Source organism: Terrapene carolina, unplaced genomic scaffold (genome assembly GCF_002925995.2).
Source record: "Terrapene carolina triunguis isolate 2854851 unplaced genomic scaffold, T_m_triunguis-2.0 Scaffold508, whole genome shotgun sequence".
Lineage (NCBI taxonomy): Eukaryota > Metazoa > Chordata > Testudines > Emydidae > Terrapene > Terrapene triunguis.
Window position 1 is genome coordinate 1 of NW_020664859.1, and position 16,053 is coordinate 16,053.

Here is a 16,053-nt window from a genome sequence, read left to right on the forward strand (position 1 = left end):
GTCTCTCCCTTTTATCATCTTCTTTCTTCCCTCTTGGCTTTGCCCTCCCCCCCTTCAGAGTCAGGTGAGCATTACCTCATCGTAGTCCCAAACTGATCAAGGGAAGGAGGGTGACTCACTCGAGAGTCCAACAGATCCTTTGCTGCCTAGGCCAGTGTCCTTTGTTCCTGTGAGGCTGGGCTGGGTTTGTTCCATACATGCCCTGATGAGGTGTGAACTGCCCCTCTGCTCCTGGAGAATTTTTGCCTGGGCTTGTTTTAAGCCATGAGGACACATTTTCAGACTCATAACTATATACATGAAATTACAACCTATAACATTACTATAACAATGCTCAGTGCATCATGAGCCTTCCGAAGACACCCGAAATGTCCAAATTTGCATTGGAATCCACACAATTATATTATAAGGATGAACATGGGGGTGCAGGGTGTTCCCCCAAGGTACAGAGAATCACACACATATTTTCAGCAAGGCTGTTTTCCTGGCAGTAACCCCAGCCCTATGTGCAGTGAGATGTTCAGCAGCCAGGGTGCCTCATTGCCGGGGGTGTCTCCCTCTGCCTGGGGGCCCCTACAGTACAGGCTATATCTCTGCCCACAGAGAGCTACAGCACCCAGCATTCTATCTGGGACTAGCCCCTGCAGTGCCTGAGCACAAGTGTGACAGAGCCGTGACCCACCTCCTGATCTCAGAAAAATGGAGGGTGCTAATGAATGGAATCTGGGCCCAGCATCATTTACACAAATGTCAGGATGGCTCATGTGGCTGCACCTGCATCCTTCCTTGTAGCCTGCAAGGCCACAGTCCTCTGGCGGAGGAAAATAGAAAGGAGCATGAACTCTGGCAACTCAAGTGGAAGAGAATAATGAGGTGGTCAAAACAGAATTTGAAGAGCAACCAGCCAAGGACACAAAAAACTAACAGCAACATTTTTTAAGTACATCAGAAGCAGGAAACCTGCTGAACAACCAGTGGGGCCACTGGACAATTGAGGTGCTAAAGGGGCACTCAGGGAAGACAAGGCCATTGCAGAGAAGCTGAATAAATTCTTGGCATTGCTCTTCATTGCAGAGAATGTGAGGGAGATTCCTACACCTGAGCCATTCTTTTTAGGTGACAAATCTGAGGAACTGTCCCAGATTGACGTGTCGATAGAGGTTGTTTGGGAGCAAATTGATAAATTAAACAGTAATAAGTCACCAGGACCAGATGGTATTCATCCAAGAGCTCTGAAGGAATTCAAATATGAAACTACAGAACTATCAACTGAGGTATGGAACCTATTGCTTAAATCAGCTTCTGTACCGGATTACTGGACGGTAGCTAATGTAATGCTGGTTTTGTAAAGGACTCCCGAGGCAATCCCGGCAATTACAGAGTGGTAAGCATAACTTCAGAACCAGTCAAATTGGTTGAAACTCTAGTAAAGAATGGAATTATCAGACACAGAGATGAACATGCTGTGTTGGTGAAGAGTCAACACTGCTTTTGTAAAGGGAAACCACGCCTCCCCAATCTATTAGAATTCTTTGAGGGGATCAATAGGCATGTGGAGAAGGGTAATCCAGTGGATATAGTGTACTTGGACTTTCAGAAAGCCTTTGACAAGGTCCCCCACCAAAGCCAGGGGCGGGGAACCTTTTTTGGTATCAGGGGCCATTGACCCACCGAAAAAATCAATGGTGGGCCACACACGTTCAACTCAACTGCCCGGGGGTGCAGAGGCCCCGAGTCTCGGTGTCGTCATCCCCCTCCCACCCCCCGTGAGGCTGGAGTCGCAAGTGCTAGCTTGCCCCACTGTGGGGGGAAGCCCCAAGCTTCTGTGCCCCCGCCCCCGGTGGGTGAGTTGAACATGTGTGGCCTGCAGGCCGGATGAAAATGAGCAAGGAGCCAGATCCAGCCTGTGGGCCGTAGGTTTCCCACCCCTGCTCTAAGCAAAGTAAGCAATCATGGGATAAGAGGGAAGGTCCTCTGCTGGATCAGTAATTGGTTAAAAGAGAGGAAACAAAGGGTAGGAATAAATGGCCAGTTTTCAAAGTGGAAAGAGGTAAATAGTAGGTCCCACAAAGATCTGGACTGGAACAGTGCTGGTCAACCGATTCATCAATGGTCTGGAAAAAGGAGTAAACAATGAGATGGCAAAGTTTGCAGATGATATAAAGTTACTCAAGATAGTTAAGTCCAAAGCAGACTATGAAGAGTCACAAAACTGGGTGACTGAGCAACTATACATATAAAATGATGGGGTCTAAATTAGCTGTTATCATTCACGAAAGAGATTTTGGAGACATTGTGGATAATTTTCTGAAAACAATCACCCAATGTGCAGGAGCAGTCGAAAAAGCTAACAGAATGTTAGGAACCATTAGGAAAGGGATAGATAATAAAACAGAAAATGTCATAATTCAACTATATAAATCCATGGTATAACCACATCTTGAATACTTCATGCAGATGTTGTCGCCCCATCTCAAAAAAGATATATTGGAACTGGAAAAGGTACAGACAAGGGCAACGAAAATGACCAGGAGTATAGAACTGCTTCCATATGAGGAGAGATTAATAAGACGAACTATTCAGCTTGGAAAAAAGACGACTAAGAGAGGATATGATGAAGATCTATAAAATTGTGACTGGAGAAAATGAATAATGTAGGGTTATTTTCCCCCTTCACATAACACAAGAACCAGGGGTCAGCCAATGAAATTAATAGGCAATAGGTTTAAAACTAACATAAGCAAATACTTCTTCACACAACGCACCGTCAACCTGTAGAACTCATTGCCATGGGACATTGTGAAGGCCAAAAATATAACTGGGTTCAAAAAAGAACTAGATAAATTCATGGAGGATAGGTCCAGCAATGGAAATTAGCCAAGATGGTAAGGGACGCAACCCCATCCTCTGGGTGCACCCCTAGCCTCTGACTGCCAGAAGTTGGGAATGAATGACAGGGGATGGATCACTCGCTGATTGCCATGCTCCTGGTTACTCCCTCTTGGGCACCTGGCACCGGCCACTGTCAGAAGACAGGATACTGGGCTAGATGGACCATTGGTCTGACCCAGTCTGGCTGTTCTTAGGTTCTATTCCCACTCCAGGTTCATGCCTGTTTAGGCCGCTTTTGGGGATGCTACCCTTTGGGTCAGATGCTGAACCAAGCTGTTGTTTGCCAGTGGGTGTCTATGTGGAAGTTAAAACCCCAAGCGCTTACTGAGGTGGCCGACCAATATTTCCCCTCTAATACACCCATTCCACAGCTTTGTGCCAGCTATTATTGTGCAGACCGTGGTAGCTCCATTTCACTACAGGCATTGAGCTCTAGTTTTTGTAGAACATCTCTGGATTCCGCAAGTATAACAGACTCCAAACAAGGTCAGTTCAAAATGACACATGGAAGTACAGGCTCCAGCCTATCTCCTAGGCCTCCATCGAGGCTGGATTGGTCCATGCATCAGGACAGAGCTCATCTGGGAGTGACCAGGCAGTTGCCCACCATTACAAGCAGCCAGTTGTTAAAACAGTGCTTAGGAGAGAAGCTCCCAAATGTTTGTGGCTGTCTTCATAGACCTCAGCATCATGTCACTGCAACCTCTCTCTGCTGACAGTCACTCGCAGGCATGTTGTTGTTCTGGACCACTCTTGGCAACACAGAAATTTATATGCCCGGCTTTATTGGCCAGTGACATGCACCCAGGTGTGGGAAGCTAGTGCCTCTCCCACACAGATCCACATTTGAGAAGGAGAGTGGAAGATCTTGCACTAGCAAATGGCATCCTAGGTGAAGGCTGAAGTCAGTGTTTAGTTAAACATTCCTTCAGCTTTAATAATTGAAGGTGTTCTCAGTTACAAAGGTGAGGGAGTTAAGTCAGCTGTTTACTCATGCCTCTCTCAGGCAAAACACCCATTGGCTTGGGATCCAGAAGAAGATATTGGAAAATTCTGTGGGGGTGGGGGAAAAGGACAGGATGGAGTTTGCAGCCAGCTTCTTTGGTTCTGCTCCTTTATTTGCAAATATTAGGTTAAAACCCTTGATTTTAAACTTTTTTTTTTTTTTTTTGGTTTTGTCCTTTGCTCTGTTTGCAGTTTCCCTCTCACTGTTTGGTTTAGTTAATCAGTCTTTGAAGACAAACAGTCATGGGGAACAGCAAGGGGAACATGAAGCCAACCTGGCCTTGCATGGCTGATCTGGATTAAACCCTTTTCATTACTACTATAGGACAGTGAAAGAGCCTCTGTGGGGCTGGAGGTTAATGGTTCATTGTCAGTTGCTAAGATTTATTGCGGTGTGGCCATGCCGACAGCGAGTTAATTATGACTGATGGTTACATGATGGCTTCCAGAAGAGATTGCAGTGGGAACTGATGCAAACACAATGTTTGTCGCAACCTCTGATTCTATCTGTGGAGGAGGAAACAGGAAGTTCGGCCGTTTGTTGATTGCAGTAACCCATCAAATCCAATCTAAGTATAGATACAATCAGGGAGCTACACATGGAAAACATTGTCTTTCTTTCCATTCTCTATGGCTTCTAAGTAACCAAGAGGGAGAAGGCGTCTTCTGTGATGATTCCTTTGTTCACTGGCTGGTGGGTTAGTCCTAGAGAAGGAAAGTCTTACAGTTAAACATCAGGATGGAGGATTAAAAGACCTGGGATCTGTTCCCGGCTCTGTCACAGACTCACTCTGTGACTTTAGGCAGATCACTTCACTACTCTGTGCCTCGGTTTCCCCATCTGAAAAGTGGGCACAATGCTGCTTCCCTGCTGTCATAACATACAGAGCCACAGACCTTCTTAAACAATGGGGTTTTATTTGGGAGCCATGAGCCACAAACAAAACAAGTGAGCTCCTGACTTCGTTCCTGGAGACCCCTCACTTTCCTGGACCCTTAGGACAGCACCGAGGCGTCGAGTGGCTGAACGGCATTGCTGCAAGCATGTCTCACTGCACCTACATCACAGCGCAGGAGGAGGCTTCCATCATCCCCGTCAGAGGGGGTGTGTAGGGCTCAGCTGGAAGGTGCTAGAACAGGTGTCGGCAACCTTTCAGAAGTGCTGTGCCGAGTCTTCATTTATTCACTCTAATTTAAGGTTTTGCATGCCAGTAATACATTTTAACGTTTTTAGAAGGTCTCTTTCTATAAGTCTATAATATATAACTAAACTATTGTTGTATGTAAAGTAAATAAGGTTTTTAAAACGTTTAAGATGCTTCATTTAAAATTAAATTAAAATGCAGAGCCCCTGGACCGGTGGCCAGGACCCGGGCAGTGTGAGTGCCACTGAAAATCAGCTTGCGTGCCGCCTTCAGCACGCGTGCCATAGCTTGCCTACCCCTGTGCTAGAAAAACGCAGTGTTATTCTGACCAGCCTTTTAGCTCAGCACTTGTGAACATATATTCTGTCTCAGGGCACAAACAAAAATAGCACCAAGTTTTCTCCTCCGAGTCTTTAGTGGACAGAGGTTCAAATCACCAAAATACAACTTAGTTCAACATGCTTCTCAGTCTGGGAGAGAGGCCCAGGGCTGGACTGAGGTGCATTGGCAGAGCTGCATGTGGAGATCCCAGGGCTGGATCAGCCATGGTGGTGGTAGGGGGGCAGGGTGTGGATCAGGACTGAGGGGCATTGGTAGAGCTGGGCATGGAGAGATCCCAGGGCTGAACAAAGGGCACAGGCAGAGCTGTGAGGAGCAAGCTTTGTTCTATCCAGGACTATCAGTCCCTCATTTTCAAGACACTTGAATTCACACAAAGCTATTTGACAGTGACTGCTGCTAACAACATCTAAAATGCTGCTGGTTGTTGGGTTAACTCTGTTGCTGCTTTGCCAGGGAAAGAAGCTCATTTCTGTTTTGCAGCAAAATAGCCCACCAAACAATGTGAATGGGTCAGCCACCTGAAAGGCACAAGCAGTGCTGTGACGCCTCACAGAAGCTTGGTCCAGAAGTCTCCATTTCCCCGAGCCTGCACTATCTGGATCCATCAGGGCTGCTCTCTCTGTTTGATTGGCTGCCTGGGATGTACTCCGACATGCTCTGCCCGCCCACGGCCATTCACCTCTTCCCGTGGCCAGGGGTTTGGAGTTCACATTTTGCAACGTCCACGTTCCAGGGCTGAGTCTGTCCATTCTGAAGCTGAGGGGCACAATCGACCTTGGGGCCATGAAGTTCCAGGAGTTCTTCTTCCTTCTCTTTCTTGCCAATCTGCCCACAGCCAGAGGGAGCCCGACTGGGAGCCAAGCCCAGGATATCCAAGTGCAGGAGAATTTCGACCCCGAACGGGTAACAACTGTCTAGCGCTTACATTAACTCTCAGGGGCAGATTAGAAAAGTGAAGTGTGTTTTGTCTCTAAAAATGTCAATATTTTCAATCGTTGTCTCAGGTCCTCTTCCAACAAGAGCTGGACCAGAGCTGGAAGGATCTCGCTCTGATCCACATCAATTAGAGGGATACAGAGCTGGGGTGCTAGTGTGGGTGCTCCTGTGATGAATGTGTATTGGGATAGGTGCTGCATCTCACTGCGGACACCCTGATAGGAAGGGCTTAAGTGTGTGCAGAGGGGGAAGTGAATGAGTGAGTCTGTGTGATATAACAGATATGGACAATGCACCTTTCCCATGTAGGGTGCCCGTGTGCATGGCTGGGGGGGGCTGTAGGATTTGTATCAGACAGGGAACAATTTGTTATGTGGAAAAGAATCAGCATACACTGCAGTGGGAGCAACCAGTCAAGGGAATCTGAGGGGAAACTATCTTGTGGGCAGAGCTGCCAGACTCTGGAGCCAAGTGGTTCCCCGTCAGATTTCTTTTAAGTGGCATTTAATAGACAACACTTTTCAAAGGCCACCCTGAGAAGGACTCAGACTGCTTACCAGGCTGAGACGGGGCGTGGATTTCAGGGTGTCTACACTGTACCGGTGCAGCGCGGGTGGGGAAGAGAGTTCTCCGTTGGCACAGCAGAACCACCTCCGCGAGCGGCAGAAGCCGTGTTGGCAGGAAAAGCTCCCTCCAACATAGCGCTGTGCACATGAATGCTTATGTCATGTAACTTATGTCATTGGGGGGGTGGAATATTCACACCCTTGAGCGACATAAGTTTTGCCGACACAGGCTGTAGTGTAGACATAACCTATGTATCTATCTAGGCCAGTGGTCCTCAAACTTTTTACCTCATGCCCCTCCCTTACCCCTGTCTGTGCCCCTCCCCCTAGAACCAGGGCCGGGAGTGGGGCTGCAGCTCTGGGAGCAGGGAGGACGTGGATGGGGTAAGGAGGCCAAGGCTGGGGCCTCGGCCAGGGGTGGGGCCAGGAGTGGGGCACGGGGCCTCAGCCAGGGGTGGGGCCAGGAGCCCTGAGCACGGTGCTGGCAGCTAGGGCCCCGGGCAGAGGGCCGGGAGTGGAGGCCCGGGCGTGGGGCAAGCAGCCAAGGCTGGGGCCAGGAGCGGAGCTGGGTGGCACTCCCTCCCCTCCTCCCATGGGGCTGGCCCAGGCCCCAGCTGCGCCCCCCCAAACGTTCTTCTGCCCTCCCCCCGGGGGCATGCCCCACAGTCTGGGGACCTCTGATCAAGGCTTTGTACTGTGCATTAACTACTTTGTCTCTTCTGCTTTCTTCAGCCTTGGCACAAGCTGTTGGTCAGAGACATGGCTATAGGGCTGGCCCAGTGGTGTAATGTGCAGCTATGTGAGAAGAAGGGTTTGGAGCTTAAGCCCAGCAGGGAAGGAACAGCTAGCGTTCAGCAGCAGCTTTCCCTGCTGCCCCACAAGCAGAGTCAGGAGGCAGTGGGTCTGACACTAAGTTGGGAGGGCAAGTAGAAGTGCAGAAAACCCTGAAAATTCCACAAATCCTCAGCAGAGATGGAATGTCCCTGGCCTGCGAGTCTGGGGCAGTCACAGGCTGTGCTTTCCTTTCTCCTAGGTATATGGGAAATGGTATGACATTGCCACTGGCACAACATGCAAATGGATGAAGCAATACAAGGATAAATTCAACATGGGCACGCTGGTGCTGGGACCAGGGCTGACCAGTAATCAGATCAGCACCACCAGCACCAGACTCAGGTAGGCGTTACCCGAAACACAGGAACACAACCTGGACGTACAGTGCACCCAGGAGACTCAGAGCTGCAGCACCCTCCAGTGGGCCTGATTTTCAGAGCTGCTGCCCCCTGCAGGTCCCACTGGCTTCAGTTGGACGGTCCTGAAAATCAGACCCATTGCAGTTATAATAATATAATATGGAGATATACCTATCTCCTAGAACTGGAAGGGACCTTGAAAAAGTTATTGAGTCCAGTCCCCTGCCTTCACTAGCAGGACCAAGTACTGATTTTGCTCCAGATCCCTAAGTGGCCCCTTCAAGGATTGAACTCATAATTCTGGGTTTAGCAGCCCAATGCTCAAACCACTGAGCTATCCCACCCCCTAATTCAGTATTGCAGGGGGTCTGCTTACATACCGCCTGCTGCAATGCTGGACACAGCACTCCCCCATCTGTGCCTGAGATTAACCAGCTACAAAATGGGGGTATCGCTAGACAGGCTGTTCATGAAACCCTTTGAGATCTGGGGGTGAAATGAGAGGAGAGTCTGGGCACAGCGGGAAGGAGCTAAAGGAGAAATTAATTCTGAATCCCAGGCATCTCTTGGTTGGAATTGCAACCTGGAAGGAGGGAATGAATTTCAATGGAAATACAGACCTTCAGAACCTACCCACGTGATTAAGGGACCCCCTGAACAGACACACAAGTTGATTGCAGACCCGTTATCTACTCCAGCTGAGGAGCAAGTCTAGCTTTGACTAATGCTGATGTTACTGAAGGTGCCTGTGACCTTTTGACTTGGCAGCATCAAAAGATGTTTACACGGGCTCCTCCCTGCTTCCAGCACAAAAGCCTAAAAACCCTTAAAATGACAGTACAAAATAAAAGGAGGCAAAACTGCTCGGTACTGTCCCACTATACTAGTCATGCAGGGTCAAATCCTGCTCCTTCCTCCTCATCTGTGGAGGCCCAGGTCCACCAGATTCATTGGGGCCGAAAGTGGGGGGGAGTTGGAGGTCTCTTGTGATGGGTGCTGGGGTGAGGGCAGGGCCAATGGATCCACAGCCCTAGGGGCCTACAGAGCATCACTTGGCAGTGACTAAAGAACTCTGGTGGCCTGTGATTGGAGTGGGACTGGGAATAGCTGCAGTTATTAGAGGTTTTCTCTCTCCTTCCCAGGCAAGGTGTCTGCACGCAGGTTTCTGGAGAGTACCAAAAAACCGACATACCTGGAAAATACACCTACTATAACCCCAGTAAGTGTGGGAAGGACAACTTTGCTTTTCTCCTAGAGCTGCATGTACTTAGAACCATTGGATGCAGAACTTGATGTAAAAAGAGAAGGGACGACAGCCCAGTGAGGAGTAAGGCGGGGATGAAACAAAGGGAAGCAAAATGCAACCAGCTACTTGGGATGGAAATCTAGTAGAGACTGTGAAACAGTCTCCCAATGGGTGTGGTAGAAGCTCCGTGGCTTAGGACATTTAAATCCAGGCTTTGGGATAAAGGTCTGAAGAAAGTAGCGCAGGGGCCAATCCTGTTCCAGATCTCTTCCTCCTCTAACTTTGAAGATCCCCCAACAGCAGTCATAAATAAAAGTCCTGTCAGTTTCTCTTTTGAATCAGTTTAAGTTGTTTGTTTATTATCGCCCAGTGTTTTTAACTCTCTTAGATGCAGTGAAGTTACCTGGGTATAAAATGAGAGTAATGCAGCAGTGAATCATGGCCAGTGAAATCAGGTCACGTGCAGCGCATACACTGTGGGGTAGCCTTGGGGCCCTGCACGGATGGTACATCTCCCTGCAGTGAGGCCACGTTAGCTCAAACTGGCGCTACTTCAAAGCCACCACGGTTTAGGCAGAAGCAGCCAGGTTCAGCAAATAGCACAGGCTAGGACCCTGGCCCAGCTGCCACATTTCATCCAGCCCATTTTCAAAGGGCAGATTATCCCCTTTTCACATCCATTTAGAGAAGTGCCCACTGGCGGCTGTGTGTGTATTTCCTTTTCTGCAGGCTGGGACGTGACCATCGACTCCTATGTGGTGCACACCAACTATGAGGAATACTCCATCATTCTAATGCAGAAGAAAAGTAGCTTTGGACTGACCATTACAGCCAAACTCTATGGTATGTGTCTGTGACCAGGGCATCTGGCTGTGGCATTAGCAAAGTGCTCAGGCCCCTGCATCCATTACGGGGTGACAGTGAGGCTGTTGCCCTGGTGCTGTATGATCTGACCTGTGTGGGGCTCAACACCTGTTCCAAACTGGAGAGTCTGGACCAGCCCAACTTTGGTCACAAGAGGCCTGAGTCCCCACACAATTATCCCCCCAATTGGGGGTCATTTGGTCTGGCTTTGGCAGGGTCTGCTCAGGAGAGGCCCAGGGCTGGGGTGTCAAGGGTTGTGTCTCATCAGGATTGAGGTGCAATACAAATATTGGTCCTTACAAGTACTTGGCTGCTGCTGGGGACAGGCTGATGGAGCAAAGATCTGACCTGGTACCTAAATGGTGTGTTCCACAAACTGAGCTGGGGAGGGGAAGCTTGCTCAGAGTGGGCCTGCCTTGAGCTGCAGGAGCTTTGTGGGAGGGATGTGGGGGTGGGATTTCAGACCCTCTCCCAACCCAGACACCACTCACACACCTGCTGAAGTTTGGGTTCTCTCCAGGTAGGAGCCCGGAGCTGCGAGAAGGCCTTATTGTGGATTTCAGGCAGTTTGCTCAGGAGATGGGGATTCCTGAGGACTCCATCTTCATCATGATTAACAAAGGTAACCCAGCTATGATCAGAGTGTCACTGCAGGGCCCCCCTCCTCCCCTGGGCCTCAGGCACCTCCATGGTCCGTATGTTCTGTGACTCGCCCACTCTTTCCAGACCACACTGTCCGCTCCAGCCCGACAGCAGGGAGGGAGAATGCAGCATGTCTGTGTGACGGGTTCCCCCTGGGATGCCACCTGGAACTGGCGTACCACTGAGTCTGCCTGACCCACAAGCCTGGGCTCCCTTTACACTGTATTTCTGTGACATGCCCTCAAGCCCCCTCCAACACACATACAGGTAGGGACATACCCAGCTGCAGGTACACACACATGCTGAGATCTAGGGATTCTCTGCATGGGAAGGCTCAGCTAAGGCACTTCACAGTTCCTAAGGTACGCACACCCCCCCCCTTTGGAGTGTAAACCCAAAATTATATCATCTTACGCTGCACAGGGAACTGTACAGCACAAGCGTATGAAATTCGCCCCCTCCCTCGATGTGGAGGAAGATATGCAGCAGCTTACTGGCCCCAGTTATGAGTCCCATACACTGGTTTTAGACAAAACAAAAACAAGTTTATTAACTACAAAAGATAGATTTTAAGTGATTATAAGGGATAGCAATAAGATCAAAGCAGATTACCTAGCAAATAAACTAAAACACAATCTAAGCCTAATATACTAAAGACACTGGATCTGAGTAGCAAATTCTCACCCTAAGTTTTGTTTTAGGCAGTTTGTAGAGATTCTTGAGGGCAAGCTGCACTTGTTTGCGCTTAAATTTCCAGGTATTCCTTTCACAGGCTAGAAACCCCTCTAGCCTGGGTTCAGCCCTTCTCCCCTAGTCCAGTCTTCGTTTCTCAGGTGTTTCCAGCAATCTTCTTGGGCGGGGAGTCAGTGGAGAACCACAATTGTGTCACTCCCCTGCCTTAAATAGCTTTTGTATATGGCGGGAACCTTTTGTCTCCTCTCTTAGTTCCCACACCTGGTCAGTGGAAAAACAGTACCAGGTGATTTGGTCACATGCCCCTGTAGGGACACAGCAGCCATGACTTGTAGGCTGTTTGTAGCATCCTCAGGAAGGCCCCCAGGAAGGCTCCCTGGTGGGAGATTAGCATCTTCTAAGACCTTCTGTTTTCCCTAATGGCCCTTCCCAGCCAGCCATCTAGACTGATTGCATTCTGTCTAGTGGGCATTCCCCAGATGTAAACACATTTGTAATAGATGCATAGACAATATTCCTAACTTCAGATACCGAAATGATACATGCATACAAATAGGATAATCATATTCAGTAAATCATAACCTTTCCAATGATATCTCACATGCCTTATCTTGCACAAAATACATCATAATTATGCCAAAATCATATCATAATAATATTACTATGAAGAATAAGTATGTAGTGCCACAGGTAGGTTGGAAGAGCAGAGAAGAGAGGTCAGCCAGGGGCTTGAAGGGATGGGCAAGAGGCAGGAAAGTGGGAGAAAGGAAGAGAGATCTGTGGTGAGTAAGAAGTAGCAGAGAGGAGCTGTGTGGAGACAAGGTGACTGGGCCGTCTCTGAATGGATCAGGCTCCCAGGCCCCACGCACCTTCAGCTACAGTCCAGAACAGAGCCGCATGATGGGCTCAAAGGTGGCCGGATGCTGTGATGATGGGCACGGGTTAGTTAGACAGCTGCAGGCGTCCAGGAGGCTTAGGCATAGTGCACCCCCAAGCAGCATCATTTCCCACTCTTGTGTAGAATGGGAACCCTTGTCACCATTCCCAGCCCCGACGTGTCACCAGCACCCTCGCTTGGCTGCTGGATCATTGCCCCACACATGCTGCCCAGCTCCTGAATGCCAGGAGTCCCCCGGGAGGGAGGGGGAGTTCCTCCCACTACTCCCACTTGCACTCCCTACCAGTGAGGTTGCATGCGTTTCCACTGACGAGTGAGACAGAATCCCCTCCATGAGCTCATGTGCTAGTTGGCCAGAGAGGTCCCTGGTGAATGACAGTCCACCCACACCCCACCCTGTTCAGCTCATTGCAGCAGCAGCTCTGTGAGCCCCCATGGTGGAGAAGGAAAAGGGCAAGACCCAGGGGCGGTACCAGGGCGGCTCGCCACCACGGAGTGCACAGTGCGGGGAGGGGGAGTGCCTGGGGAGAGCAGCAAGAGGCTGCAGTGGGGGAAGCTGTTGCAGAGTGTGACGAAAGGCTTCTGCAGAGAGACGCCTGAGACCAGGCAGCTGCCCTAGGCAGGGAGCCTGGGAGGAGGAAGAGAAACCTGATGTTGGGACTTGGATTTTGAGTTTTATTTGTAGTTTATTTCATATGAATTAACCCAGTCCCCAAGGAGGAGTCCTTCTGGCCAAGGGAAAGCCTGGGGGACGTTTTAGTTGAACACTCCAAGAGGGGAAACTGAGGCTGACTATCTGTAGTGTGATCCTAGGCCCCAAGGGGGTGCATGGGCTGTGGCATTGGAAGGGCTGAACCAGGACACACAGTCACTCTGCATTTGAATCACTTGATGGAGAGCTCCCTATGGACACAGGAGGTAACTGCCCTGCCCTGCTTGGCACTGGGGAGGCCCAGCTGGAGTGCTGTGTGCGGTTCTGGGCGCCGCACTTTAGGAAAGATGTGGACAAATTGGAGGGAGGCCAGAGGAGAGGAACAAAAATGATTAAAGGTCTAGATAACTTGACTTGTGAGGAAAGGTTCAGAAAACTGGGCCTACTTAGTCTTGAGAAATGAACACTGAGAGGGGATCTGACAACAGGCTTCAGACATGTTAAGGGCTGTTATAAAGATCACAGTGTCCACGAAGGCAGGACAAGAAGGAATGGGGGTAATCTGCAGCAAAGGAGATTTAGGCTGGATGTTAGGACAGTGAAGCACTAGAATAGGTTAGTGAGGGAGGTTGCGGAATCCCTGTTGTGACGAGTTGGATCACAGAAACCCCCTTGGGAACTGTGCCAACTCATGTGCCAAGACTACTTCTGCCCCTGCTTTCCCTGCCAGCCTGGGACTCCAGCACCCTGTCTTGTTGAACCAGACACGCCCGTCTGCTCCAACACAGACCCAGGGTCTGAACCACGTGCCCCAAAGCTGCAGACTTAACTGAAAGCAGCCCACAGAAGTGTTCCTGTCTTTAACACTCAGATGCCCAACTCCCAATGGGGTCTAACCCCAAATAAATCCATTTTACCCCATATAAAGCTTATAGAGGGTAAACTCATAAATTGTTCGCCCTCTATAACACTGATAGAGAGATATGCACAGCTGTTTGCCCCCCCCCCCAGGTATTAATACATACTCTGAGTTAATTAACAAGTAAAAAGTGATTTTATTAAATACAGAAAGTAGGATTTAAGTGGTTCCAAGTAGTAGCAGACAGAACAAAGTGAATTATCAAGCAAAATAAAATAGAACATGCAAGTCTATATCTAAGAAACTGAATACAGATAAAAACTTCACCCAGTAAGCTTCCTTTTACAGACTAGTCTCCTTCTAGTCTGGGTCCAGCAATCACTCACACCCCCTGTAGGGACTGTCCTTCGTTCCAGTTTCTTTCAGGTCTCCTTGGGGGTGGGGAGGCTCTCTCTTTAGCCAGCTGAAGACCACATGGAGGGGTCTCCCATGGGCTTAAATAGACTATCTCTTGGGGGTGGAGACCCCACTCCTCTCTCCTATGCAAAGTCCAGCTCTAAGATGGAGTTTTGGAGTCACATGGGCAAGTCACATGTCCATGCATGACTCCGTTTTTACCAGCCAAGCCACATTCCTGGGAAGGCTCTGATGTGGATTGGCATCTTCAAGTTCATTGTTGGCTTAAGTGGTTTTTGATTGGGCACTTAATTTGCACTTTTCTCAAGAAGCTGACCAAATGCTCTACTAGGCTAGTGAAAATCAAGCCAGTACACAGTCAATATTCATAACTTCGAATACAAAAATGATACATGCATACAAATAGGATGAATACATTCAGTAGATCATAACCTTTACATAGATATGTTACATGGCATATGTAGCCTAAAACATATTCCAGTTATGTCACATATACAATCATAAGCATATTCCATAAAGCCTTATGGGGGACACGGTCACACCTGTCTTTGGAGGGATTAAGAACAGGTTGGACAGACCCCTTCAGAGATGGGCTAGGGTTACTTGGTCCTGCCTGGCTGGATGAGATGGCCTCTCTAGGTCCCTTCCAGTCCCTCACTTCTCTGGTTCTATAAGCTGAACTGCCCCCACCTGCTCTCGCCAGGCACTGTACAGCTGTGGTCACACAGGTGGGCTTGCAATTTCAGGGTGATGCGATCCAAAGAGAAGTGTAAGAGTTGGGTGACTGATGGGAGAGGAGCATGAGGAAATGACAGCCATTCTATGCAGGAAACTCTCCTGACGGGGGCAGGCAGGGCAGGACTCAGCCTTTCTGTTCATGGGCACTATGGGGACACAGATACGCAGCATGGTCCATGACAGCCTTGCCAGCCTATTCTCTAGCAATGCCTGGTACTACAGCCTGGGGCGGCCTTCACGTCTGTCACATAGGTCTTGGGGTGGTGGGAGAGAATCCAAGGGCCCAACCAGCTGCATCTGCCCATTTCTCCTGCCCTCACTCCGCCCGCTCCTGCCCGTGCCAGTTCCATGTAGTTCAGATCAGCTCCCACTAAGTGGCCATGCAGATAGCATGGAAGAGTGGTGGGATTCCTAAGCTTCACTCTGCATGCAGACCTGGGGGGGAGCGTGGGGCCTCCTGGAAGTCAGTAGTGTTTATCCCTGTAGACAGAGTGCACATATGTCCGGCGATAATAGAGGTAAACTGGACAGAGTTGGGCAGGCCCGTTAGGAGCTGCCTCTCTCCACCAACAGCTTCCATCTCCTATCTCCCATCCTACTAACGCTCTCCTGTCCTGTCCCTTGGTGCAGGTGAATGTGTTCCTAGCGAGACCCAACCTGAACCCAAGGTGAGTCGATGGGGCTGGATGGAACCTCACAAGCTGAATTTCCTGGGTCTCCAGAAAGCTGTGCTGGAGCGTTAGGCGTCCCTCCAGAAAGTGCAGTCTGGAACTTCACGTTCATTGTGGGATCCAGGCCGCTGGATTAAGGGGGCGCATGCTGCTCAGGCTGGCAGCTCTTCAGAAGGGCCCAGCCTGGCTTTCTCAGCCCCCTTGGGAGATGGCTCTTCACCAGCGCTGATGTCTCTTGATGTGCTTGTGTCTGTGATGACAGTAGACTTGTAAGGAGCCTAGGGTTCAGTAGAA

The 16,053-nt window shown here is 49.5% G+C and overlaps 1 protein-coding gene across 1 annotated transcript; it reads left to right on the top strand.

Moving 5' to 3' along the window:
* The first annotated feature begins 6,057 nt into the window (after positions 1-6,057).
* On the top strand, positions 6,058-15,831 carry LOC112118668 (protein AMBP-like). The gene is made up of 6 exons (XM_024217081.3): positions 6,058-6,287; positions 7,920-8,062; positions 9,222-9,298; positions 10,055-10,168; positions 10,710-10,811; positions 15,719-15,831. Exons 1-6 carry the CDS (start codon positions 6,168-6,170, stop codon positions 15,829-15,831), a joined length of 669 nt encoding a protein of 222 aa, XP_024072849.1. The 5' UTR covers positions 6,058-6,167.
* Positions 15,832-16,053: the final 222 nt, after the last annotated feature.